This window comes from Pelodiscus sinensis, chromosome 5 (genome assembly GCF_049634645.1).
Source record: "Pelodiscus sinensis isolate JC-2024 chromosome 5, ASM4963464v1, whole genome shotgun sequence".
NCBI lineage: Eukaryota > Metazoa > Chordata > Testudines > Trionychidae > Pelodiscus > Pelodiscus sinensis.
Window position 1 is genome coordinate 11,878,306 of NC_134715.1, and position 26,775 is coordinate 11,905,080.

The 26,775-nt window shown below is 42.3% G+C and overlaps 1 protein-coding gene across 6 annotated transcripts in view; it reads right to left on the bottom strand.

The window, feature by feature from the left end:
- HELQ (helicase, POLQ like) overlaps positions 1–26,775 on the bottom strand; it is a 45,990-nt gene that overhangs the window by 8,383 nt on the left and 10,832 nt on the right. For 5 of the 6 annotated variants that reach the window (XM_075929508.1, XM_006110886.4, XM_006110888.4 and 2 more), the window contains 10 exons: positions 26,212–26,310; positions 24,061–24,206; positions 20,144–20,383; positions 11,107–11,248; positions 10,589–10,693; positions 9,662–9,884; positions 7,442–7,599; positions 5,760–5,858; positions 2,962–3,135; positions 2,133–2,246 (listed from right to left, as the gene is read on the bottom strand). In XM_075929508.1, coding sequence (XP_075785623.1) covers positions 2,133–2,246; positions 2,962–3,135; positions 5,760–5,858; positions 7,442–7,599; positions 9,662–9,884; positions 10,589–10,693; positions 11,107–11,248; positions 20,144–20,383; positions 24,061–24,206; positions 26,212–26,310 — 1,500 coding nt within the window. Of the gene's footprint in view, positions 1–2,132; positions 2,247–2,961; positions 3,136–5,351; positions 5,470–5,759; positions 5,859–7,441; positions 7,600–9,661; positions 9,885–10,588; positions 10,694–11,106; positions 11,249–20,143; positions 20,384–24,060; positions 24,207–26,211; positions 26,311–26,775 lie in introns of those variants that run through there. The other variant, XR_012903987.1, reaches the window with a different exon arrangement.

A 26,775-nucleotide genomic window follows, 5' to 3' on the forward strand; every position in this document is an offset into this window, starting at 1 on the left:
ACTATACAATTCCACTCTACTTCATTTAAAGAACAACTGAAGTGGTAAAGAGACTCAGTTTCCCCTTTGTATCAAGTTCAGAAACCTTGACATGGAGAAAGGATTGGTCAGCAGAGGGAAACTGATGAGGCTACTAGCCAGTTCCCTTTCCGAGCGCTAAGCACTACTACTGCTGAACAAGATGACAGTAGGAGCATTTGTCCACAGTATGATCTAATTGCAGAATCATTTAACTTTGAAATGAAGCCAGAGAATGCATATTAGATAGCACTCGAGGCAATATTTACCAAAAAAGATTAACCTGAAGGAACCTGTTCAAATATCAAGTCAGAGACCCATATGATTTTCCCCCTAAACTGTGAGCATAATCAGAAAAGTCACTGTAAAAAAGTAGCACCTTCCAATTCAAGATGTCTGCTTCATGTAGGAAGCTAATCTCTTGACTACAGTGATAAATTAAATTACTTTTAACTCTTAACTCCTTTTAATGCCATTTTTTACTCCTATTAACCTTGCAGAGCTACCGGTACTACAAAAGAAAACCCAGGATTCTGTTTTAGCTTGAGCATCACCAGAATTGGTAACCAGTGTACTGTGTGACATCTTCATTGTTGCTGTTGTAGCAGCCAGAAGGAAAAAGCAATCTGAATGCAAAATATGAGCTTGTAGCCACAGTTCCCCCTTAGCTACATAGTGCAGTTTACCATTAAGCCCCACACAAGAGCTATTAAGCCCTGTGCAGGAGCTCAGGACTGCAGTGGGGAAGAGACCTGAAAGGCCAGCAGAGAAGAACTGCTGTGGCTGGCAAAGAGGAGCCACTTCCCTACCAGCCCCAGAGGGAGCTACCCAAGTAAGCCTTAGTACCAATCCCGTGCCCCACCTTGAGAATCCCCCTAGCTCTGAGCATTCTTCTGCACCCCAAAGTCCTCATTCTTGACCCCATCTCTAGCCCAGAGCTTATACCCTCCTGCATTCCAATACCCGACCTAGAGCCTGTACCCCCACTCCTAAAACCCATTCCCCAGTCCTGTGTCTGTACCACCCTCCTACACTCCAACCACATCCCTAAGCCCCTTCCAAAACCTGGAGCCCCCCTGCTTCATCCCAAAGCCCATATCCCCAGCCCAGAGCCTGTACCCCCTACATCTCAAACCCTTCATGCCAATTCTACCCCACTGCCTCCCCCCCAGCCAGAGCCCTTGCACCCCAAACATCTGTACCAGCCCTGAGACTCCAACCCCAGACCACCCTAGAAACTGCACCCCCAGCCAGAGCCCTCACATTCCTGCACCACAATCTTGACCCAGGCCTGAGCACCCTCTCCCACACTTAGAAACTCTTGGCCGCACCCCTGCCTCATTAATTGTATTATGTGCACCAATATGATGGCGATATGTCATACATCACCTCTCCACTACAACACCTAAGAAAATGTATTTCACTCAGTGATGGAAAAAATTAGAGGGAACGCTGCTTTTACTGCTTACTGGGAATTGCTTTGCTGACAATTCGTAAAGTCAACGTTTGCTCACACTTTGGTTTGTTAAACATATTCAAATAACTAGTATCAGTCAGATTTGTTGCCATAAGCAAATAATAATGTAATGCAGGAAAAAGGTTCAACGGAAAAGCAGTCTATGGAAAACCATCTTTATTCTGGACACGTGGATTCCAGGTACTGAGGGCATGAAGACATTTATAAATCTGTACTAGGGTACACTTGAGCCTGACAGTTTTCCTATCTACTTAAGCCCAAGCTTACTTCAGCAAATTCAAGCATAGTGAAAAGTAGTATAGTAAAGGCACAGGTCATTTTAGGCCATATAATCACTACATTATTTGTGCTTAATGGGGTATTTATGTAGCCAACATATATTGGTTAACACTTTTTATTTATGAACAGATTAACTATGAAAGCCATTGAAACACAAAGATGGCCCTCCACATTTAGCAGCATAATTTTATTTTCACTGTAGATTCTGAAATGCAAAAAGATTTAACAAGGTTTTAGCAACATGCTAGATTCTTAATACAATTTTTTTTTGCTTCTTCCTTAAACATTTGAGAAAATCCTGGTTGAATTTAGGAATAAAGCTTAGAGATATATGAACTCCCAAATTAGGTTTACTAACCTCTAAAACCCCTGCCACCTCCATAAGAGGGATGAGTTCTGCCTTAACACAATAGGTCAGTCGCTTTGTAAGTTCTGTCAGCAGGGCTTTATAAACCCAAAATTCCTCCATCTCCTGTAAAAACAGAGGATGTTAAAGTCTGCAAAGTAACTTTACAATTCTAGTTGAATTCCTGTACTCTGGGCTAGTATTCTGGTTGGAGCATTGTCAAGGCAGCATATGTGTAGCTGTTGGAAGAGGGTTTATACCATTTTTAGTAATCCTTCTGGTCAGTTCCAAGAGTTCAATCCAGCATTCCTCAGCTAGTCATCCCAAACCTAGGCTCTTCAGAAGGATGTGGAAATATTTTAGGGAGAACATGTTCTTTGGAAGTCATTTTGGACTTTCTGAATTTGTAAGGCCAAAGTAGTAGTTGGAACTGCCAATGCAGCCTTGTTTCCAAGAAGCCACCAGGCAATGAAACGGCCTGATTTTGTGTGGGGAAAAAGGGAAAGCCTTTGTCAATTTGCATACTGACACTTTTGTAGCAAAGCTGCAAATACACGTGCTAGACTTGCTGTTTATTCAGAGCATAAGTGTATAAAAACTTGCCCTCAATATAAAAACTAATTGTTACAGCAAATATTTTTTATATCTAACTTCATTTCTAAAAAGTAAATGTACATTGTTGGATAACGATGGCATGATTTTAATGCTCAGTAGTTAAGTTCTAAAATTCTACAGAAGAAAATCACCCTATATCTCAGACTTTGATGATACATTTTTATATTATGTAAAACCAAAAATGTCCACCAATGCCATGCTAGACTGTTAGACTGACTTCTTTTACCTCACAAAAGTGCAGCACACAGGAGGAAAATGAGGCAGCAGAGTTCAGGAGATTTTGAACATATCCTCGAGACATGTTAAATTTTTCTGAAACATTCCATATGTTGGTCTCTTTCAATAGGTCATAAAGAACAAAGGACAGATACAGTCTATTTACAACACTGTTGTCCACATCCTGGCAAGACAGATAAACATGCTAAGTTAGAACTGTGAGCTAGAATCCAATAGATAAAACTGAAAGAGTATCAGAGAAGCACTCTACATTGCTAGGGGAATGGACTATCATAATAGGGCTTTTTCATCTCTAAACTTCTCTAATCCTATGAAACAGTCAAATGTAATAGGGCTGCATTTGAGAGTTTGGCTACGTCTAGACTGCAGGCTTCTTTCAGAAGAAGCTTTTCTGGAAGAGATCTTCCGGAAAAACTTCTTCTGAAAGACAGCGTCCACACTACCAAAGTGCATAGAAAAAATGATCTCCTTTTTTGAAAGTTAGTGTCTGCACTGAATAGACACTATCTCTCATTTAAGCTGTGATTACTATGGACAGAGGGGCCACCAGGGCACCTGTGCTTTTTCCTGTTCTTTTGAAAGAACTCCCTCTTCCCCATCCACACATGCCTTTTTCCAAAAGAGCTCTTTCGGAAAAAGGCTTCTTCCTCATAGAAAGAGGCTTAGCAATGTCAGAAAACCCCCTCTGTTTTCATTTTTTTTCCTCCAAAAGAACACGATTGTAGCGTGGACTTAAGTGAAAGTTTTTTTGGAAAAAACTCTGTAGCGTAGACATAGCCTTAGTGATGCAAGGGAGGAAATAATGGGAAACATTTTGGGGAAACAAAGATTAGTTCAGCCTATTCTTACTGTGCATACCTCAGTCAGGTTTGTGTTTCTAAAAACTGTAATAATTAAGCAATTAGGAGTCCTGTGGCACCTTAAATTCTAACAGATTTATTTGGACATAAGCTTTTGTGGGTCAAAACAACTTCATCAAGTATATGGTGTGGAAATCAAAGAGGTAGGGAAATTATAATACTCACACACTAGAAGACTTACCCAGTGTTGCCTAGGGGCTGTAGGTGTGCAGGCATCAGGGGCCTTGGAGGATGTGACAGGGGCAGGGGTCAAAGTGGGGAACTAAGAGGGGTTCAGGGTGAGGGGTCCCATCTGGCAGGGCTTTCCCTCCTCCCCACCCAGCCAACAGGGGCCTTCTGTCTCCTCCCAACCCCCCAGCTGGCAGGGGCCTTCTCTTTCCACCCACCATCCTCCTGGCTGACAGGTCCCCCTCCCCCAGTGCTGTGACCAAGGGCTGGGGGTGGAGGGAGAAGGGATTGGGGCAGGTGGGCTACTTACTCAGTCTGGTGGCAGGCAAGATGGCAAGACCCTGCTGGCTACTCTTGGTGGTGCGGTCACTCTATATAGTAGCTCTCCCCCCTGCGCTAGCTGCCCCCAGTGGCCACTCTCTGTGCCCTCTCCCTTTCCATCTTATGGTAAAGAAGTCCCATTTCCCACAATTCCCATCTTTTTGGCACAACCAAACACTGACCTTACTTTAAGTTAGGATAAGAGGAAGCTGCATACCAAATTTGGTGGTCCTAGCTCTTACCGTTTAAGAGGTGTTCTTGAACAGACTCATGGAAAGACAGACTTTTCTAAAATATAGCTAGATACATACACACAAGCATATAAAAAAGAAGGACTTGATATGCTAGAGTGTGTGTGTATATCTATCTATCTATCTATCTAGAGGGGGGGTGTAATATTTTAGAAGTGTGTGTCCATCTCAGAGTCTTTTGTTCAAGAACTCCTCTTATACGGTAAGAGCTAGGACCACCAAATTGGGTCTACAGTTTCCTCTTTTTCTAAATTAAAACAAGGTCAGAGTTTGGTTGTGCCAGGACAATTGGATGTTCCGGGAATTTGTTTCTCATAAAAATGTAAAGAGAGGGGTTTGGCAGAAAGGACAGTTATACTACAAAATGCCCTTGCTGCCTCCCTGTGGTCAAGCCGGAGAGGGGGACCAGGACAGCTATAATTCCACTGGACCAGCAGGGGACAAGAATGTTGAAACAGACAGATAACTACTATGTATTTCAGAGAGTTTATCTGTCTGTCCCCCAGCCAGCAGACATACACTCCTCCCCAGGCTGTGGCCACTTCAGCTGCAGTGGCCATGGACAGGCACTTCTCATCTAGCTCCAAGATGCTCTGGTGAAAAAGGGCTGGAGTTGTCCTCGCTACCTGGGAGAGCCTGCACACTGAAGCCCTCATCCTCAGCCCTACGCCAGAACAATTATTTAAATCAAGAAAAACAACAACAACAACAAAAAATATTTAAGTTAAGGATGCAAGCAATGCCAAGTAAATCTTCTAGGATTAGATAGATATCCCTACCTCTGCGATTTCTACTCCAGAAGCTTATGCTCAAATAAATCTGTTATTTTTTAAGGTGTCACAGGACTCCTTGAAGTTTTTTTATGGATACAGGCTAACTCGTCTACTTCTCTGAGACCTATAATAATGAAGTGGTAGGTTTGCCCTGGTCAACATGAATGTCTTGAATCCTACAATTTTCACGGCTATACAATATAAACACACTATAACAACTTTATATTATACAAAAAACAGGCCATTACCTTACAAAAATCATATATTTCTCTCTAAAAATTGCGCATTTCCTAATTACATACCACCCTTAAAATTACAGTAAAAGCCCAATTAGCTGCACTATGAAAAAACAATTCAGTTGAAAAATATTACAATTCTATCATTTTTTTAAATAAAAATTAATTTTCAGCCTACTTTTTTGATGGCTTGTCCAGAAGCTTTCTTCGTAATAAAACTTTCAGAGACTCCTACAGTAGCTGCTACCTTCTGCTCTACTGAACTGAGATGGCTGAACTAAAAAGCAGAATTAAAAAACCCAACAGTACAGCTAAAAACAATTTCTATATTAATCAAATTAAGAACGATACCTTTAAAATATAATATTAAATTACAATACCACAGTTAAAAGACAGCTTCAAATATATAACAATTTTCCTTTAAAAATGTCCTAAATATCTATGTTAGAACAGAGTCCATCTCCTCTTCCACAACACATCTGAATGTATGCCACATGTACAATCACTTCTCCCTTATCTGTAGCATAGCTCTTTATGTGGGCACAAATATCATTACACAATAATTTGAGCTGTAAATCTATACTTTTATCTATCACAGGAGATATGCAAGAAGGCAGTGAAAATTGAGAACTCATGTTCAACCTAATCACTATCAAATTCTAAAGCTTTAAGGAGACAAAAAAAGTTTCCTTTAATTTTAGTATCTTTGCATAATATTGATAAAATATTTAAGCAATGCTAAGAAGAACACCAAAAAAAGACAACTTAAAACAAATGCTTATCAAGTGGCTGTCTCTGTAATCATTCACAGAAACAAGCTACGGAAAATATTTTATCAAAAGTCAAAGACTATTTTCTCTTTATTCCAGCATAAGAATAGCTCCCAGATGTCTTTAGAATACTTTATTTTACTTTTCTCCTATGTTTAGTACTTTTTATAAAGGATGCTCTATACAAAATACATTTTATTTCTAATGTAAACAATACAAAAGTGATCTATTTATCACTTCAGCATCAACCAATTTATTTTGCTTTACCCAGAACTCAGCAGTTTCCTTGGCTACCCTTTGAACTGCCATGTATCTTGACTTTCACAGACTTCTACAAAGCTTTAGGGATTTTAATGCTATCACTAGCATATTACACTTTACGATCACTGTCTAAGGGCATGTTTAAACTGCAGCGGAGTGCATACTTCCCAGCACAGAAAGACAAACACACATATACTGGCACTGCTCAAGTGCATTACTAAAAATAGAAGCATAGCAGGGTTAGCACAGATAGCAACTCAGACTAGTTGCCTGAATACAAATGTCTAGACCCCCCGAGCAATATATTTGGATGACAAGCCCAAGCCACTGTCTGCGCTACACTTTATGTATTTCAATTGTCTAGCCATGCTTAGAAGCACACTCCCAGCTGCAGTGCAGACATACCCTGAAGAAGGCTTTACAGTCCACAGATTAGACTAAGTAGAGCTAAAGTTCATAAGATGCAAAACTATATTGTGTACAGCATTGTGTTTGGTCCTGTGTCAAGCACTGTCTCTGTTATGTATCTATCTCAGGTCTCCTGGTGAACAGCTCATTGGATCACACAGTTCCAATGAGTGAAATAATAAACTGATTTAGCATATCGTTACATTTGATCCTTGCTACTGTACTAGTTACATTTTGAATCAATATGATCATTTCCATTTAATTTCTCTTTAATAACAGGCCATCAGTACATTAGCTTGTCCAGTTTCTTTAATTTATTAATTGTAGCTGCTAGGTGGCTAGTAGGTCAAAAATTATAAACAAAAGTCAACAGCTATATAATCCAACCAGTATTTTGCTGTGCGGGAAAGCCACATCTTACTTGTCTAAAATAGATCATCCAGTCTGGGTTACAGTGATAAGTCATGTCATAGGGAGTTGTCAGATACAGAAGATGAAGGCAGCTCTCAAGAACCAGCCCCTGAAGCCCTTTTTTCAAATCTCTGTAGAGAGCATCACAATAGGCCAAATCTATAGACCCTAAAATAAAATTAGTATAAAGATACTAGTTTAGGTAACAGTAAGAGTTAAATATAATATACTGTATGTCTTACATAATTCTCCCTCTGTTCTTTCTTTAGGAGGCTTTTAATAGAGTCTGTATTTCAGTAACCAACATAATGCCATGGACTTCCAAATCTAATGTATTAAGCCAATAAGAAATGCATTTTACTACCCACAAAATGGCAACTCTTCATCAGGATGGCCCCCTGGAGTGTACAACAGAGGCCAAATATACTCAGTACTATTTGTATAAAAGAAAAAGCAGTTAAAATCAAGGGAGAAATGTAAGATCCTTGGTCTCTATTTTTAATGGGGTTGATATTTGACTATTATGACTTAGTAGACAAGACAGGAACATAGAAACTGTCATACTGGATCAGGCCAGAGGTCTTTCTAGCTCAGTGCTAAATGCTTCGGAAAACGATGTAAGAAGGTAGACAAGTGTAGACACTCTCCCACATTAGATCACATCCTGACATCAACAGAAAGATTGACTTAAATACTGAAACATGAGGTTTAATATAACTTCTACTATTTTTGTTATTAATTATAACTAGTCGGGAAATTCTTGATAGCCATATAAGTGTTCAACCCCTTTTTGAATCTTCTTAAATTCTTGGCTTCAACAATTTCCTTTAGCAACAAGTTCTGCAATTTAACTACATGTTGTGTGAAAAACCATGTGTCAGTTTTGAGCTTCCAACTTTTAATTTCATATCCTGCACTCCTGAATGGTAAAAAAAATCTCTGATCTAGCTTCTCAAAACTTGCATATACTTATATAATATCCCCTCTTTTTTATTTCTTTTCTAAGGTAGACAGTCCCAATCTTTTCACTCTTACTATGAGTACTACTTTGCACACAACATTCATGATGAAGCCACACACTGAAAATTTTATATAGGCATTAAGATAGGATTAATGAGGAATGTAGTGAAGACTAATATTCTTTGCTGTTTTGACCAGTAGCTGCACAAACCTTACTCTTCACTGAGCTGCCTATAGTGATGTCATGCCCCTTTCCTGAAAGGACAGAGTACATTTAGAAATCGGAAAAAGTGTGTTTTTCCTGCCAATGTGTGCTATTTTACATTTATACACCCCTTAGTTTGTCATATTATTGCCCATTCACCTAGCTTATTTAGGATTCTTTGAAGTTCCTCATTAAGCAACACAGAATCTACATTACAGAATCTGGGACATTATGCTGTTAATTTTTTGCCAAGATGAAAATGGATTGTTTCATCATACTGTTTACTTTCCTGTCCTCCTATCCACGTTTTGATCCATCATAACAGCTGTCCTAATACTTTGCCTCTCATCCTATGACTACATAACTTCTTTACTACCCTCTTTCTGAAGTCTAAATAGTTTATGTTCACCATTTTTCCACTGTCTACTAATATACAAACTGATTCAAAGAATTCTAAGACGTTAGTGAGACATGACTCTCCTTTACAATAACAATGCTAATTAAATCCTATCGTAAGTTTCCACGTGTTTTGTTATTTTGACTTTTTTCAGAAAGGAAATAAAGGTACACCTACACAGCACACTTATTTTAAAATAAGCTATTTTGGAATTTTCTCCCCCCAAAATAGCTTACTTTGAAATAGTATGTCTACACTACAGGGAAGCCTCAAAATTAGTCTGAGGCAGGCTTCCCTAATGTGGACATGCTACCTTGAATTAGAGCCACAGGAGGCACTTTTTCTGAATAATTACTTTGAATGGCCCTATGGAGGAGCTATTTTGAAATGGCAGCAGTGGAGCATAGTGTTATTTCTCGAGGAATGAGGTTCACAGATTTCAAAATAAGCTGTCAGTTATTTCAGAATTATTTTGAAATAACGGAATTGCTGTGTAGACAATCGCACTGTTATTCTAAAATAATGCTACTGTGTAGATGCACCCCAAGAGGTTGAAAAGGAAATAAGAGGTTGGATGAAAGTTTTGCTGAATGTGAAGAGAAAAGGGTCACATTTTTTTAAACACTATTGTAAAAAATGTATGACAAAAATGAAGAAACAACTCTCACCTTTGTAGGTAGCTTGACCCAACTGTGTGATCTCTAGATTACTTTGGGATTTCTGTTCCTTTTTAGAGATCATTTTTCCTTTAAGGAGTCCTTTTTCTATCAGGCATTCCAGTGCTTCTCTAGTTATATCTGAGAGGCTCTTTTCTTTAGACAGAAACTGTTGCTGAACACCAAACAACGTGCTGCACATAAAGTGGTAGATTTCTTCAGGGTTTCTTGCAATCTACAATATTTTAGTTTGTGATTGCAACATTATGTTTAAACAATCTGAACAGTGTTATGCGTAACATGATAGATAAATACCAACCTACAATCTTTGTCTAGCTGAAAACATGCTTATGAAGACATAGGGCAACACTTTTAATTTTATGTTGCTACAGAACCATGTGATACCTCCGTTACTACAGACATTCTGCCTGGGAGAGATTGATAAAACACTAAACACCCTCTTGTACTAACATTCCAAATTTTAGTGTATTCCTTTTTATTTGGGTGGAGGAAGGGTGTTAAGGAGCAAGTAATATTAGAACATGTTTAAAACCAATGCAGAAACAGAGCAGAAACCACTTGGGACTTTGCATTAGGAATTTTTTCCTTTATGTTTCAAAATGATTTAACAATTGAGTTAGCCAACACAAAGATGATCTCATAATCATTAGTGTAGACACGGACAAATTATGCTCAGCATTGTGCAAGCTAGTTGTGGTTTAATTCAAGGCCTTAGTGAATATTAACGTAACTGTTCTTCACCTTACTGAAACAAAATGATCCCAAGCAATACAACAACTCTGAATTCAGTTACTGTAAAGCTGTTCTGTGAGAAAAGCAATCCTATCAGTATATACAAGAAGTACAGTTAATCTGTATCAGCACTCCTAATATCAAAATGCATCTCTTTAATTGCTCACAAAAGAATTAAATTATTACCTTTAATCCAACCAAAGATAGGAGCAGACCTTGTAATCCCTTAGTGTATTCAACGAAGAGGCTGCTGTAACAGTTCTCCAAAGGACTGTTTATTAAATCCCGAACCTAAAAAACAAAGTAATTGCTATTTATACTGTGCATTCATAGAGTCTCCACAGGTGAAAATATTTCACTTTCAAAAGAATATCTTCAAGGTTTATTTTAAAATCAAGTTAATAAATAGGAAAATTGCTGGAGATAGCCAAGTTTTAGGACTGACCTTTAGAGTGATAAGCGCATGTGTCAGAGACTATGTATGCTGCAAAGAATACAGCTGGTCTCCAACGACAGGTCAGAAAAGGGCTCTGGCTGCCCTTATGATTGCAGAATATAAAGTAATTATTAGAAAGAGTCAAACAGTTGCACACACACACAAAAAGATTGCCCCAAACTTATTTGAAAGCAGCAAACAATTTAAATATCCCTCTCCCATCAACTTCTTTTGATGACTCAAACCACCACCTTTTTGTTTAAGTTACCAGATTTTTGTCTTTTTCTTGCACTATAAGAATACTTTCACCAGCACTGTCGATACCAGCTCGACCAGCTCTGCCAATCATCTGCTTATACTGGTTCTTCTTCAGAAACTCTGTAGCAATATAGGGAGCCCTTAAAATAACCCTAAGAAAAAAAAGAGGAGACTCTGAAAAAGCTACATTCTGTAGTAGGTGTACTAAAACATCAGTAAAGTTATATTAAACACCAGGCTCTCCAGAAGAGAAAAGTTAATATTTGCCTCACGATGCACAACTCATTGTTAATGAGAATTATGCATGCCTGTCAAACCAAAATCACACACAGCATATTTTTTTTGAAAATTAAGAGCAATATTGAGCATACTTAAATAATCTAGAAATAATATGGATAAAATATGAAGACGTGTCAAACTGAATTTTGTATCTTTTAGGGATTGTATCAGTCCCCATCACTATAGCACAGATTCGACCTCTATGGTCCAGATTTCCATATGGACTATGTGCAACATCTGCGGTCTGGCATCCCAAGGGTGCTCCCAGGCTGGAGCACTATTAGGGGAAAATCTGGGCCCCACGCTCAGCAACTACACCACAGTCCTCCCAAAGTTTCTGAAACTCAAGCTCAGGGGAGGGACGCTTGGGGAAAAGGCAGTGTGGCTGCTGAAACTTTTGACTAGGGAGCTCAGCCCCATAGCTGGCAGCGGCGCCCGAAAGCGCAGCCCTGCGGCTCGGTATGCTTCTGCAAGGGCTGTGCTCCTGACTCTGCCTGTGGGGCTTTGCAACCATCCTGCCTCTTCCTCAACCCCTACTCAGTCAAGGTCAGTCCCTCTGTTGCTGCTGCCACCCTGCAGGAGGCGACAGCATAGGGGACGCATCAACCCTCCCTGGTCTGGCGGATTCCCTGGTTCAGGGCTGGTCAGGTCCCAAAGGTACCAGACCAGAAGGTGCAAACCTGTAGATTCTAAGCACCTTATTAGCATTAAAAAAGCCAAACAAACAACTATGCCACCCGCCACTGTTCAGTCATTAAATTCTCAAACAAGCACCTTCGTACTTTCTCCCAGGCTGCCCTTTATATTTTGGAGGAGTTCGCCAAAAACATCTGCAAAACTCTCATTTTCATTCAAAACATACTTTCTCCACAAAAACAACTTGTTGATGGGTATGGCTGCTTGTGTGCCAAGACTACAGGTTTGCACACTGATCAATACTACTGTCTCACTATTGCTCTGTACCCCACAGTGAAGGGGCTCACCCTCTCGTGGGCGCCCCTTTGTGTCCAAGAGTGTGACTGCAACTTCTCTGCCCTGGCTGTCTCCTGGAGTGGAGGCATCTCAGATGGCTTTCTGGTTGGTTGCCTGGGACCAGGCTTCTTCTTACCTCCTTGCTGCGGCTGCTGGGAGTTGCAGGGGGGGACGGGACCCCACGCCTGCCCAGGGACCCTGTAAGTATCAGTTCAGTGCTAAGAGTCTCTGCTGTCCTCTGCTACCTTGATCTCTGGGCCACTTCCCCAGCTCTCTTTCCGTCCAGCTCTCTTTCTCAGGGGTTTGAGGCCGGGTTCTCATTGCACCCTGTCCAGGGTTCTGTAAAGTGTTGTAGTCACTTATTCCTAGTCTTCAGCTGCTGGACCTGCTTTCAACCAGGTCTGAAGTTGAGCTCACATTTAGAGCTGTCTGAGGTACTGCTGTCCTCCCAGTCGATCCCTAGATCTAGCTGCACCAAGCTCCAGTGAGGAACTGCCAGGCCCTGGCCTAACAGCTTCTTTATCAGCCTGCTGGGCCCTGATTGGCTGCTGGAGAAGCAGTCACTCTAGTCTGATTGGAGGAGCTATTTTCTGGTCTTCTCCCTGGGGCTAGGTTTGACAAGATCTCCAGCAGGGGGTGTTGGAAAGCGAGGTTACTCACCTTGGTGCAGTAACTGTCGTTCTTCGAGATGGTCCCTGTGGGTGCTCTACTGTAGGTGCAGGGTTTGTCCCAGCACCGCAGAACGGAGACTCTGAGTAGCAGTACTCGGCCAGACCACGCATGCGCAGCGGCATCTCGCAGAGTTTGCACTCTTTTCTGCACTTTCGCGGTCTGGCCCCTGCCAGTTCCTCAAAAGCTGCCTTGGAATCTGTGAACAGGAGAAAAAAAAAACGAGACAGACTCCGAAGCGGGGAGGAGGGCAGGTAGTGGAGCACCTACGGGGACCATCTCGAAGAACAACAATTACTGCACCAAGGTGAGTAACTTCGCTTTCTTCAAGTGGAGTCCCTGTGGGTGCTCCACTGTAGGTAACTAAGCAGCAGTACCCTCATGAGCTGGAAAGTGGGATACAGAGTCTCTGTTGTCTGCTGATGAGAGCACCGCTCATGCCACTGCAGCGTCCGAGAGCCTCTTTTGACGGATAGTATAGTGTTTAACAAAGGTGTCATGTGAAGACCACGTGGCTGCTCTGCAAATGTCTTTCAAAAAAATGCCTTTGAGAAAGTCTGTTAACACTGCCATTGCTTGTGTGGAATGTGCTTGGGGTTGTGTTGGGAGAAATAACCCCTTAGAAGCTGTGTTACACACGTGGTTATAAGTTTAGAAATATGCTGGGATGATAACGGTTGTCCCTTAGTTTTGTTGGCTAGAGACGATTAGGTGGTCGGGTTTCCTGAAACATCTTGTGCGGTTGATGTAAAGGGTGAGAGTTCTACAAATGTCCAATGTGTGAAGAGACATTTTTCATGGTGATGAGTGAGGCTTAGGGTAAAAAGATGGTAGGATAATAGGCTCGTTGATATGGAAGGATGAGAAAACTTTTGGTATCAATGCTGGATGAGGCCTTAGGACTCAAGGTTAAGGATAACGTAGGGCGGTGTTGCCATTAGTGCTGATAGCTCGCTGACTCTGCGTTCTGATGTAATTGCAAGGAGGAAAGCTAGTTTCATGGTTAGGGTGCGTAAAGGTATGGTAGCTAATGGTTCAAATGGTGGTATGGTTAGGGCACTCAAAACAATCTCCAGGTTCCATATTGGGGGAACGGATTTCCAAGGAGGACTTATATTTGATAGGCCTTTCATGAATCTCTTGGTTGTTGGGTAGGCGAAAAGGGAGGTTCCTTCGATAGGCTGTCTAAAGGCCGAGATCGCCGCTAGGTGAAGTCTGAGAAAAGCTAATGCTAGGCCTGTGTTTTTTAGATGTAGCATGTAATCGAGGACATGAAGGGGAGCGGACTAGGGGAGCAGTTGCTGAGAGGCACATCAGGAAACAAACCTTCGCCATTTTGAGAGCTAAGTACTTCTCGTTGTTTGCCGCCTACTGTGAATGAGTATACTCTGAGCCTGAGTAGAGCAGAGGGATTCGGCAGGGTTTAACCAACTAGGAGCCATGCCGTGAGTTGCAAAGTATTTGTGGCTGTTGTAGTGTCCCTTGATTCTGAGTGAGAAGGTTCGGAAGGGTTGGCAACTGGTATGGTCTGCATGGTAACATGCGCTGGAGGAATGGGAACCAGTGCTGAAGAGCCCATGCTGGTGCTATTAATATGACTGTGGCACCGTCCATTATTATCTTCTGCAGAACTTTTGGGGAGAATGCATAGAGGGGGGTGGGGAGAATGGTGACGAAGGGTATGGAGTATGCTGATTAGATTATTTCTAACACCCACCTGTCTGTGGTGACTGAGGCCCATTGGAGATAAAAGGGCCTCAGGTGGTGATGATATTGGTGACCTTGGTTGGTATTTGCGTTTGTCTGCGTACCCTCGACTGAGGCGTCAAACCTGCTGTTTGGTATTCATTGGGTCCTAGGTGCGATTCTCCTGGTTTCGACGCCTCTGAGGTCCCTGTCTGTTCCGTTGATGATCAAGAGCTCTCTGCTGGTTATGCCATTGTTGTCAAACGTAAGGGTAGTCATAGCGTCTCTGGTATGGAGGATAACGCCACTGTCTATACAGGGGGGGGGAGTACATACCCAGTGTCTGCCGTGTTGTGCGGGAATCTAGCACGCTATCAGTTTTTCAGAGAACAGCTTGTCCCTGTCGAAAGGCAAATCCTCAACTTTGGTCTGGAGGTATCTGGGGACTGCAGCTGATTGGAGGCAAGACGCTCGTCGCATCACTACCGCTGTGGCGGTGGATCTCGCTGCTGTGTCCGCTACGTCCATGGCTATCTGTAGGGCAGTTCTGGCTGATGTGTAGTCCTCCTGGACAACCGATTTGAGTATGGGCCGCTTTGCTTCCAGTAGATGGTCTAACACGGGTGTGAGTTTAGTGAAATTGTCAAATATGTGGTTAGAAAGGTGAGCTGTATAGTTCGCTATCCGGAGCATGAGTGTCGCAGATGTGGACACCTTCCTACCAAGTAAGTCCAGTCGCCTTGAGTCCTTGTCAGAGGTATTTCTGTATTGAGGAGCTTTCGATCTTTGGTGTGCTGCATCCACCATTAAAGAATTTGGTTGGGGATGGATAAAAAGGAACTCCATCCCCTTAGGTGGCACAAAATATTTTCTGTCTGCCCTTTTGCTAGCTGGTGGAGCAGAAGCCGGGGTCTGACATATCTCTTAAGCAACCTCCAGAATGGCTTCATCCAGTGGTATAGCGCCTTTTCCTCTGTGCTGTGGCTGAGGGTTTTTGAGGAGGTGGTGTTGTTTGTCCTTTATTTCATCGAGGTGTATTTCCTGGCTTATGGCTACCCTTTTGAAGAATTCTTGGAATTGACAAAGATTGTCCGGTGGGGAGATGTCTCCCAGGATTATAGCCTCATCTGGTCTGTGGGGGAAGTCTCCTGGGTTCGGTCCTCTGTGGTGGAAAGGTGCGTATCGTCCGGTTCCGTTGGTTGACATTGAGGAGAGGCAGGTTGGACCACTGGAGTGGGAGGGGCCAGAGTTGGGGACTGTCTGCAGTCACAATATGATCTTCCATGAGACGTAGAGCGGTAATAGTATGAGTGTAGAGAAGGCGAATAGTGGTGGTAGCGGTCGTCACGGTAATAGTCTTTCAAGAGGTGACCGATCAAAATAAGTGTACCTAGACTGTTCCCAGTGAGATGAACGATTCGACCGGGGTGAGTGGGAGTGAGCATATGAGGCTCTAGATGATGCTGGAGACATAGGATAACGGCTATGATGACGATGAGGATGATGATGAGTCATAGCAGCCGCTAGAAATGGTGAAGGTAGCCTTTGACTTGGAGAGCGTGGGGATCAGTGCTGGCATGAGTCATGTAATGTAGGGGACCTTGGTGCTGATGAAGATGGCAACGGTGCCAGTGAAAAGAGTAGTGACTGGGAGCGTGAGCAGCTTCAGCACCAATAGGGACTCAGTGTAGTGCCAGGCGCATACAGCATCAGTGCTATTGGGGTCTGTGTCGGAGTGGGCGATGCCATATTGCACACTCTGTACCGGTGGTGAGCCCGGTGCCGCCAGCAATGATGATACTCTCGGCACAGAGGATACAACCGGTGCCAATGTAGACCTCGGTGCTGGTGCCGGTCTCGGCAATTTCTTTCTTTGACACCGTAGGACCCTTCGGACATGGTTTTGAAGTACCTGACATCCCGGGCTTGTCTCCCGAACTGACTGTGCTCTGTGTAGAAACTGGAAGAGATCTCGTAGGTGATGCCCTGTGCTTCTTAGATGTTGTCGTAGTAGGGGAAGAAGCCCTCTGTTTTTGAGGCTGCCCGGAGGAGGCCGTGCTTCCAGAGGTTTCTGGCTGAAGCGTCTTATAAAATAAAATCATACGGAGCCTCATCTCCCTGTCCCGTCAGATCCTCGCACTTAATTTTAAGCAATGCGAGCATTTCTGTGGGACATGGGCTTCTCTGAGACAGCGAATGCAACAGGAATGGCCATCTGAGGCAGGCATTGGCTCTCGACAAGTGTCGCATTTCTTAAACCCTGAAGGGGACGGCATTTTTTTAAAAGGGGTAACTAGGTAGATCTTAATTATGTACACTACGAACTATGGAATAACTTGAGGGAGAGAAGTATAGCGGGACTATAACTTGGTTACCAACAAGGAAATTTTTTTTTTTTAAACTAGGGTAGTAACGAGAGGGATATTTGGAAGTAAAGAGAAGAAGAAAAACTAGGAAAGGAACGAGCTTACGCAGGCGTAGAGGAAGAAGTTGAGGAGAGCAGTTTGCTCCATCTGCAGCCTGAGGCGGTTGAGAGGAAGTGGCTGGGACCGGACTGCGTGAGCACAGAAAAAAGAGCACGAATGCTGTGAGACGCCACTGCGCATGCGTGGTCCAGCCGAGTACTTCTACTCAAGAGTCTCCACTCTACGGCACCAGGGCAAGCCCAGCACCTACAGTGGAGCACCCATGGGGACTCTACTCGAAGAACTAGTCCACCCGGTCAAACCGTCCATCTGTTTGTCTTTAGCCATTTGCTGTCTCATTCTACAGCTGGATTATAAGCACCTTAGGGAAGGTGAAGTCTTTTTCTTATGTTTGTATAGCATCTAGTTCTTATGCATGGCCCGGTGCTAGAGTAGTACAAATTATAAACACTACCACAATGTCATAAAAGGCTTTCACAGACAACTCGTTCGTTGCCTTACCTGCATCTTTATGCTATCCCATCTCCTATAACAGTCTATATTTTTAAAATACTGATTTGATATAATATGGCATTCACCTCAACAAACAATTTGGACTTCTAGCTACACTCTACAAAGCTTTATTTAAATTGAGAATACAGTGCAATAGGAGAAATATTTTAAATACTAATTACTAGGATATTCCATCGACTGTCAAATAAAGGACAAAAATGAGCTTATTTCCAAGCCCCTAGACCTCCCAGAGTAATAACTATTTAGAAAGGCTATTTCTAAAGAATTCTACATAGAAATAAAGCCAAAAATAACATTTAGTCACATTCTAATTATATTCAATAATGAAAATCTAACAAACAAGATTAAAATGCCAACTCTCTCCTAGAACACAGAATTCCTATATAAAATATTAAAGGAGCCAAATCTGGTATTTACTTGCCAGATTATTCAGTGGCAAGTGTATAAATAAACTATGCCCCTACACATACACTAAAACACAAACATTATGGTTTAAATAATGCAATTTAAAAGCTAAGTCAGCTTGAGGACAGAAGACTTACAAAAGTGAATTAAAATTAGTTTCAGATATCATACATGCTATGAGTTCCCTGCCATTTTTTGTAGTTTTACAACCACATTCTTCTTTAAAAATATTTTTCTTTTCCCTGATTACCACGTGAAAAACCCACACACATAGGGAAAAGAGATTGCTTACAAAACACTGAAAAATGCACAAAGAAAAATTGGAATCAATTTTTATTCTTTGATCTCTTTCAGTTGTGATAGGTAGTTTACTATTATGGTAGCATTACTATCAATAACCAACTTATCCATGAAAATGTTATTTTAAAAGTTAGTTTTGGATAAACCCCTTTGTCTAAAGTAAGCAAGAGGCTGAGCACATTGAGAAACAATGTTAATATCCTTTCAGAAAGTTTAAGTGTACCATTTCAGAATGGCAAGACAATAATAAAACCATAATATTTTACATTCATGAATATCATTGCATTTATTGGAAACAAATACTGAATTAATGCATCAGCATTTTACATAAAAACAAGTCATTTGGACATACTACTGTAATCACCACATGACCTGAAACACAGAGAGTCTAACCAAACAGATACCTTCGAGGCTATATTTTAATATTTTTGCATTGTTTATGTTTGTCAATAATTTCTCCAAATAAAAGGACTATTTTTCAGTAATTGCACTAAGAAAACTGTCTAAAAATAGCACTCCTTACTCAGTGATTTTATATAAATGTTCTCAGTTTATATGTAAAGTGATGGTTTTCTTAACTGCAAGCTCTGTAGATTCCACCTGAAAGCCAAGTGTTCTTGCTGTCATCATTCTAAGTAACAGATTCTGCAACTTAAACTCTGCCCTCAGTTATGCATGTGTAAACATCTGATTTTGTCCTACAATTTAGTTACAATTCTCTTAATTATACTTGAGGCAAAATACAGTAAAACTCCATTGGTCCAGCATCTGACGGTCCAGCACTCCTGATGGTCCGGCACCATCAGGAACCCGGAAGTGCTCCGCAGCCAGACCATTGGAGCTGCTCTGCCTCCAGCTTCCCCTATTCAGCCGCTGCTAAAACTGACCAGCGGCTGAATCGGGGAAGCCGGAGGCAGAGCAGCTGGGGCGCTGCAGGGTAGGTCCCCTAGCGCTGCCCCTGGGGGCTGCGGGACCAACCAGGCAGCACCACAGGCGTCCCCAATTCAGCCGCTGCTGAAATTGACCAGCGGCTGATTCCGGGAAGCCCGGGGCAGAGCTGCTCTGCCTCAGGCTTCCTGGAGTCAGCTGCTGATCAGTATCAACAACGTCTGACTTGGGGACGCCTGAGGTAGAGCAGCTGGGGTGCTGCCGGGTTGATCCAGTAGCGCCAAGGAGTGGCGCTGCGGGACCAACCCAGCAGCACCCCAGCTGCTCTGCCCCAGGCATCCCCAAGAGCAGCTGGGGTGCTGCCTGGTTGGTCTCGCCGCGCCAAGGGTCGGCATTACCCCGACCAACCCGACAGCACTCCAGCTGCTCTGCCCCAGGCGTCTCCGATTCAGCCGCTGCTGGTCAGTTTCAGCAGCGGCTGAATCAGGGACGCTTGGGGCAGAGCTGGACTATCGGAAGGGGGGGGGGCTATGAGGGATCTGGGGTGGCACCCCCCCCCAGATCCCTCATAGCTCCCCCTTCCAATGGTCCAGCATATCTGATAATCCGGCACCCCCTGGATCCCAAAGGTGCCGGATTATCGGAAGTTTACTGTAGAATGCAATTTGATTGTTCAGAAAGATACTGGCTCAGCAGGATTCCCAGGAACAAAAAGCAGAGAAACTCCTATTTGAAGTCAGCAGATATAATTAACAAAACACCAGGAGAACTACAGAGCAGATTGTGCCATTTTTAATCTCTACTCAGAATGGAGCCACATCATCATACTGACATCTCCAACCTTAGACAACGCAGCAGTTTTGACACATGATTTAAATGAACCCATACAATTACTTTTGCATGACTAACCTTCGAGCTGGCAGGTTGACTCCAGCAGCTAAAGTAGATGTGCAAGTAAGAAGGCACAGGACACCTGCTGAATAAGCCTCCTCTATATGTTTCCTTTCGTCACTGGTGAGGCCACTGTGATGGTAGGCAATACCAAATGGAATGGTTCGCTTTAGAACAGGACAGAGATGTCCCTTACCAATATTCTTCAATTCCTTAATAAGATCATGTTTCTCATTTTCCCTGTGATTTCTATATTCCCTTAGGAGGGTGAAGGAGGGGGCAAATAAAGAAAATAAGCACCTTTAATATTTATATTTTGACAGTGAAATTACATGAAAAGAAAAGGATACACCTAATTCGTTCCTGACCATTCTCCAGTCCTACATCAAGAATATGTTCATCTCAAACTCTGAAGTCCAGAAAACATTTTCTAGTGTTTCTAATATTATTTACCAAAATGAGAAATATTAGTCAGCAGCAAAAAATTAACTTCTAGTATGTAAAAAAAAAACCAAAACAAAACCACATAACCAAAACCCAGAAGAGCTCAAGATTACTGTGTTTTATTTCAAATGCATTGAGATGAGGGAAGAGAATGATGCAAACTTCCTTCAAGTCTAGTAATAGTACAGATTCTTTTCCTCATAGACAGCAACCAAAATGATGGGAATAGCAACCAGCTAGAGACTTCATTTTTCATTATCTATTTTGTTATACACTCCTTTTCAATGTGTATCTGATGATTAAGTATCATGTAAATTCACAAAAAGATAATCTCTATAGGCTTTTTTAAATTACATGAATCTGAGCATACATTGATTGTTAACTTTTTATGTAATTAATAATGAAAGATATTCAACTTAAAAAATTCCAACTTCTTGTTTGCATCTTACACTCACAGCACATGTACCCAAACACAAAGAGCTGCTTAACAGACTACTGTTAGGCATGATCAAGAAGAGAACCACTGAGAGCAGGAATGGTAAAAAGGACAGTTACCTGTTTGGTAACTGGTGGCTTAGAGATGCATTGCTCATATCCATTTCAAGTTTGGTATGTGTGCTCGCCATAAGCACCGGTGCTGGAAGGTTTTCCATCAGTTGTATCCAAAATTCTTTTTAAGCTGCATGGCAGCACAGCCCCACAGCTGCTTAATGAGCCCGGCCCAGTCATAGGCTCAGGACTCTCACATTCAGCTGCTTGGTTGGGGGAGGGGCATTTCTCCCTCAGTGAGGGCAGCAGCTCCCTTCTGAGGACAGAGCAGTGAGTTTCTCCTAGCCTATAGGGACACGTGCCCTCCCTTTTGTTTCCAGGTGTTTTCAAGTGTTTTCCCTAAAACCTCTGTGGAAAAGTACAAAATTCAAGATGGATTCCAGCATCAGGTGACATGAACACATGTATTTGAAGCACATCTGCAGGAAGAGTTCTTCCCCACTCCACTGTCTCTTGCTAATGGGCTATTAGCTCTTTGTCTATCTTTTTCAATGTTTCTGATGGGCTGGTAATAAGGTTTTCCCAACACGAACACACTGATAATAAATCTTCAGTTAACATTACTAATTTCAGATACAGAAATGGTACAAGCATAAGAATGGAATATACACATTTAGCAGATTACAAGCTTGGCAATGACATGTTACATGAAATATTTTGAATAAAAGCATATTCAAGGTAAGCCAGATTCCTGTTCATGGGAGGAGGGGGTCATACTCTAGGGATCAGGATCACACCGAGGGTACGTCTAGACTACAGGCTTTTGTCGACAAAGCTTCTGTCGACAAAGAACGTCTAGACTACAGCAAGCCGCTTTGTCAACATGAGAGCGTAGACGCAAAGGACAGTGTAGATGCAATAACGCCTTCTGTCGATAGAACCCTGTTGACAAAAGGTATTATTCCTCGTAAAATGAGGTTTACTGCCGTCGACAAAACTGCCAAGTTCTGTCGACGTTATGTCAACAGAACTCAGCGGTAGTGTAGACGCAGGTAAAGTTTTGTCGACAAAACCATGTAGTATAGACACACCCCAAGACTGACAAAGTGCCTTGGTCTTGGCTGCGCTGGCCGTAGAGTGATGATCCACTGCTTTAAGATCCCAGTGATGGCATTTAACAGATGTTATCCTGGAGAATGATGCCGAACACTTTCTGACTGATGCCATGAAGGTGAACAGCAGTGGGAATGTGAATTGAGCCGTGATGTTAAGCATTGGTGCTGGAAGGGAACGAGGTGCCCTTTGTGGGTTCAGGTTCACCTCCAGTTCATTCCTGGACGTTGTGAGAGAGTAATTAACGTCTGCTGGGCCTCTTTTTCTTTTGCAGGAGAGATGAACTTTCATCATTCCAATGGAGATACCAGCCAGAGACTCCTCACTGAAGTTGCAGTACTATGCGCCGAGTCTGAACATGACCTCCTGACTCTATTATCAGAGTTTTAAGGATAATGTCTCGTTCCTTTTTAGTGAGGCTTGAAGCTTTTACAAATACAACACCTATAGCTTATGTGAGTCTTCCTAGACACCATAAACAATTGGTGTGGGAATCATCAACCGCCTAAGTTTCTTATACCAGTCGCTGTTGTTAAACCCCAAGGCGTGGGGCATGCCCTAACCCAGGGGTTCCCAACCTGGGGTACGCATACCCCCAGGGGGTACAAGAAGCTTGTCAAGGGGGTACAGGGAATATTTGGTAAATAACTAGATCAGTGGTCCCCAACCTTTGGAGGTTGCCGGGCGCCAGGGGGCGTGGCCGTTTGCGCGCCGGGCGCCAGGGGGCGTGGCCGTTTGCCCGCCGGGCGCCAGGGGGCGTGGCCGTTTGCCCGCCGGGCGCCAGGGGGCGGGGACACTTGCGCCCCGGGGGCGGCCCCCCCCAAAGCCGCATGCCTGGGGCCGGCGCTCCCCCCGCCCAGCTCCGCGCGCCCGGGGCCGGTGCTCCCCCCGCCCAGCTCCGCGCGCCCGGGGCCGGCGCTCCCCCCGCCCAGCTCCGCGCTCCCGGGACCGGCGCTCCCCCTGCCCAGCTCCGCGCTCCCGGGGCCGGCGCTCTCCCCGCCATGCACCCAGTGCAAGGCCAGCCCCGAGCACCTGGCGGGCGCATGGAAATGCACCGTGTTGGGGACCACGGAACTAGATTATCCTAATTGAAATATTCCAAAAGTAGTAGTGTTAGTGAAAAAAGTTGTGGATTCTAGAGTCTAGAATTTATTTCCTTTCATATTGAATAGGGGGTGGGAAGGTTTACTAAAAGCCAAGGGAGTACGGGGACTGAAAAAGGTAGGGAACCACTGCTCTAACCCAAGTTCAGTGTTCTAGGGACTGTAATGCACTAAGGGAAGAATACGAACTATTTACAACAGAAAGGAACTGAAGGTGATGGTGGGGGGAGCCTGTGGTTCCCCTCATACTGTACCATACCACCACCACTCTAGGGGGCATCAGAGATGGTCACCTACGTGTACCACAGAGGGAAAAAAATTCCAGCACTGGCACATGTGGCAAGTACACACACCTAACATGGAACGGATATAAGCGAGTACTCAAAGAAAAACAGAAAGTGCTGTTACTTACACAGAACAGCATGAAGATGTGAATTCCATAGATAGTCTCTAAAAGAACTTTGCTATTTTCCTTCTTTTCTCCCCAGTTCTTTGTTTTTTTTTAACTGATTATTGAAAAATTGTATTTTAGTGCTTAATTTTGTTTTAAATAAAAAATTGACTCTGAAACAGGGGCATTCCCTTCAAGATACCCTAGAATTCAATTTGCCCAGGGTAAGTTAATTTTATTTTTGTTTCTGGTCAGGCAAGTATATTTTTTCATCATCATTACTACCATCACCATTGGAAAAGGAAGCAATTACCTCTTTTAGCACAAAAACTGAACAGTCACGGCTGATTTGGTATTTCAGGTGTACTCTAAAAATAGTATTAAGAGAAACATACTTGTTCAGGTACTTGCATATCATTTCAGCTACATTTTCACAGTTTTTTTTGGTCGGACAAAAGACAAGACAGGAATAATTTGGAATGACTTCTGCCACCAAGGCAATAAGATGGTCAGGGTCCATCTTCTGCAGATTACTAGAATACTGAAATAAAAGTGAAAAAAAAAGCATTACCACACATCTGCACATGCCTTCACGCACATAAAATTTATTCTGCACACATATGGAAAAAAAAAGAGAGCCCATTGGTTGTAGGCATAGCAACCTAGAATCAAGAATCAGTACCTTCCTTATCATGCACATCACATCTGAGTACTCAAGTATATTAGGCTCCAAACTGACCTACTTTAATGGTTAGAGCAGACTGAACAAGATTTCCAGAAACCCAGCAGTCATAAGCCAACATGAAAGAGAACAATCTCTCCCATTACAATAATGCAGGGGAAATGCCCTAGTGCAAAAGCCTATCACTCATTTCCAGCTGTTGAGAAGCAAGAGGATGCTAGAATACCTACCAACGTGGTTTTTCAGGAGCTTGCTTTTAGGCTTTACTTTTTGTATCAACTTCTGGTTAGAGATCTGAAGTTTTCAAGCACCTCACTCCCCCAGTCAGAGGGGAAAAAATTATCTCCCTTCTTTTCTTCTATATAGCTAGGAACGAAATTAAAATCTAAAAAAAATCCTCAAGTTAGCATTTGGCCTGTAGAGACCATTTTTCCATAGATATTATTACCCTTTATCATCTATTATATATTTTGAACAGTGAGTTTTTGTGAAAAATAAAGTCATACTTCGCAATTACCTACAGATACCAAATATTGCATAAACAATCCTGCCACTTAAATTAGCTGAATGCACTACTTTTTAAACCAGAATATGCTGGTTTCAAAAATCATTTTATCGGGAAAAGAGTCAGTACTATAATGATTAGAGTTCATCAAAACATTTGCTAACAAAATTAAAATTGAGTTGTTTATTCAACTGACATTTTAGTGCAAAGAAAATTTTACTGAGACAAATCACAAAATAATTCAAATTAGTAATAGAAAGAATAATGGAAGCTTTATGAGTTTCTGATTCAAATTGACTATGTATGGTAATTATGCAATAAAATGAATAATGTTTGAAGCTGAAATCCTACAGGTTTAAAAGTGTTTTTACTTCTCTTTTGCAAGCACATTAATAAAAAATTCTACTACATATATTTAATTTCTTGAATTTTCCTATAATCTACGCAAAATTACTTTGCCTAGTCAACAATGGGCCTCATCTACTAGTACTTTATATTTATGAACCAACTAGAAAATGTACCTGCCATTGCTCGGGTCCTTAACTCAAATAAGTTTTGTTTTTCTTCATTTAAATCATAGCTCTGAGATGGCGCTGTGGGGTTCAATATACAAGCTGCCTCAGGGAGAGAGGACAAGCCCAGCCCTCTGTAACCACAGTAGCTTGGGGCCAGGTGAGAAGCAACTGTCCATGGACACTGCAGCTGCAGCAGGCCCAACCGGGGGAGGGGTGCATTTCCCCCAGCTCGGGAACAGATACACGCAAATAGACACACACTTTCTGAAATATATAGTAAGTAGTTGTCCCTTTCTTCACTCCTGCCCCTTGATGACCCAATGGAGTTACAGCTGTCACGATCCCCATCTTTTGCCCCTTGTTGCCCCCCATGGTCATTCTACACTATAATGTCCTCTTTCCAGACCCCTCCCTTTCCATTTTATGAGGAACAATTGAATTCCATAGACATCCCATTATCCTGCTAAAACAAGGTAAGGGGTTGGTTGTAAGTTATAAAAGGAAGCTTCATGCCAAATCTGATGGCCCTAGCTCTTACCATTCATATGTGCTGCTGATTCTAAAACAAGGAGGAAAAGGGACAGATAGATGGGGGTAGGTAGAGACACAGCTACGTAGAAAAAGCGCGGCACATGGAACGTTTCCTTTCTAAGTTACAGGTTTGAACTGAGTCAAGGGTTCTTGAGCAAACAGACTCACAGACAGATGGACAGACACACATTTCTAAAACATAAGATGATAATTCCTAAGAAAACCTTAATTTACCTTATTTTTTTCAAATCACCTTTGTAAGAATATTGTATACATAAATAAACAAGAAGTTTCATACACATATCTGCATTACCTTGAAATTAAGAAGACGTGAAAAAGTAAGGCCATTCTCTGCTTTGTCGTCAACTTCATAGATACCATCTCGTATTTTAACATACTCCTTTAATTCTACCTGAGTTGGTTAAAGAAATGATATATTAACATTAGTCAAAATACTGTCTGCATCACTACAAATTTTAAACTAAGAGATCTCTTGGAAATACATTTCCAAACTCCAAAAGACAAAGGACCATTCTTATTTCCACACTCAAGGACTGTTCTTACCTCTAAGAATTCATTACCTCAAGAAATGCACAACCCTCTTATAAAGTGGTAATGTACACCTTGGCTGATCCCTGAGCTTCAGGGTAGGTGGCCAGATAACTTGCTTTCAGTTTTGCTTGCTATTTCATCTAATATTAGTTATCTTGAGGGGAATCAAAACTAAGTATCACTCTGAATTGCAACAATATAAGTTAAATATAATTTGTACTAGCGGCGAGGAGTCCTGTGGCACCTTATAGACTAACTGAAGTGTAGGAGCATAAGCTTTCGTGGGCAAAGACCCACTTCGTCAGATGCATCTTGCATCTGACAA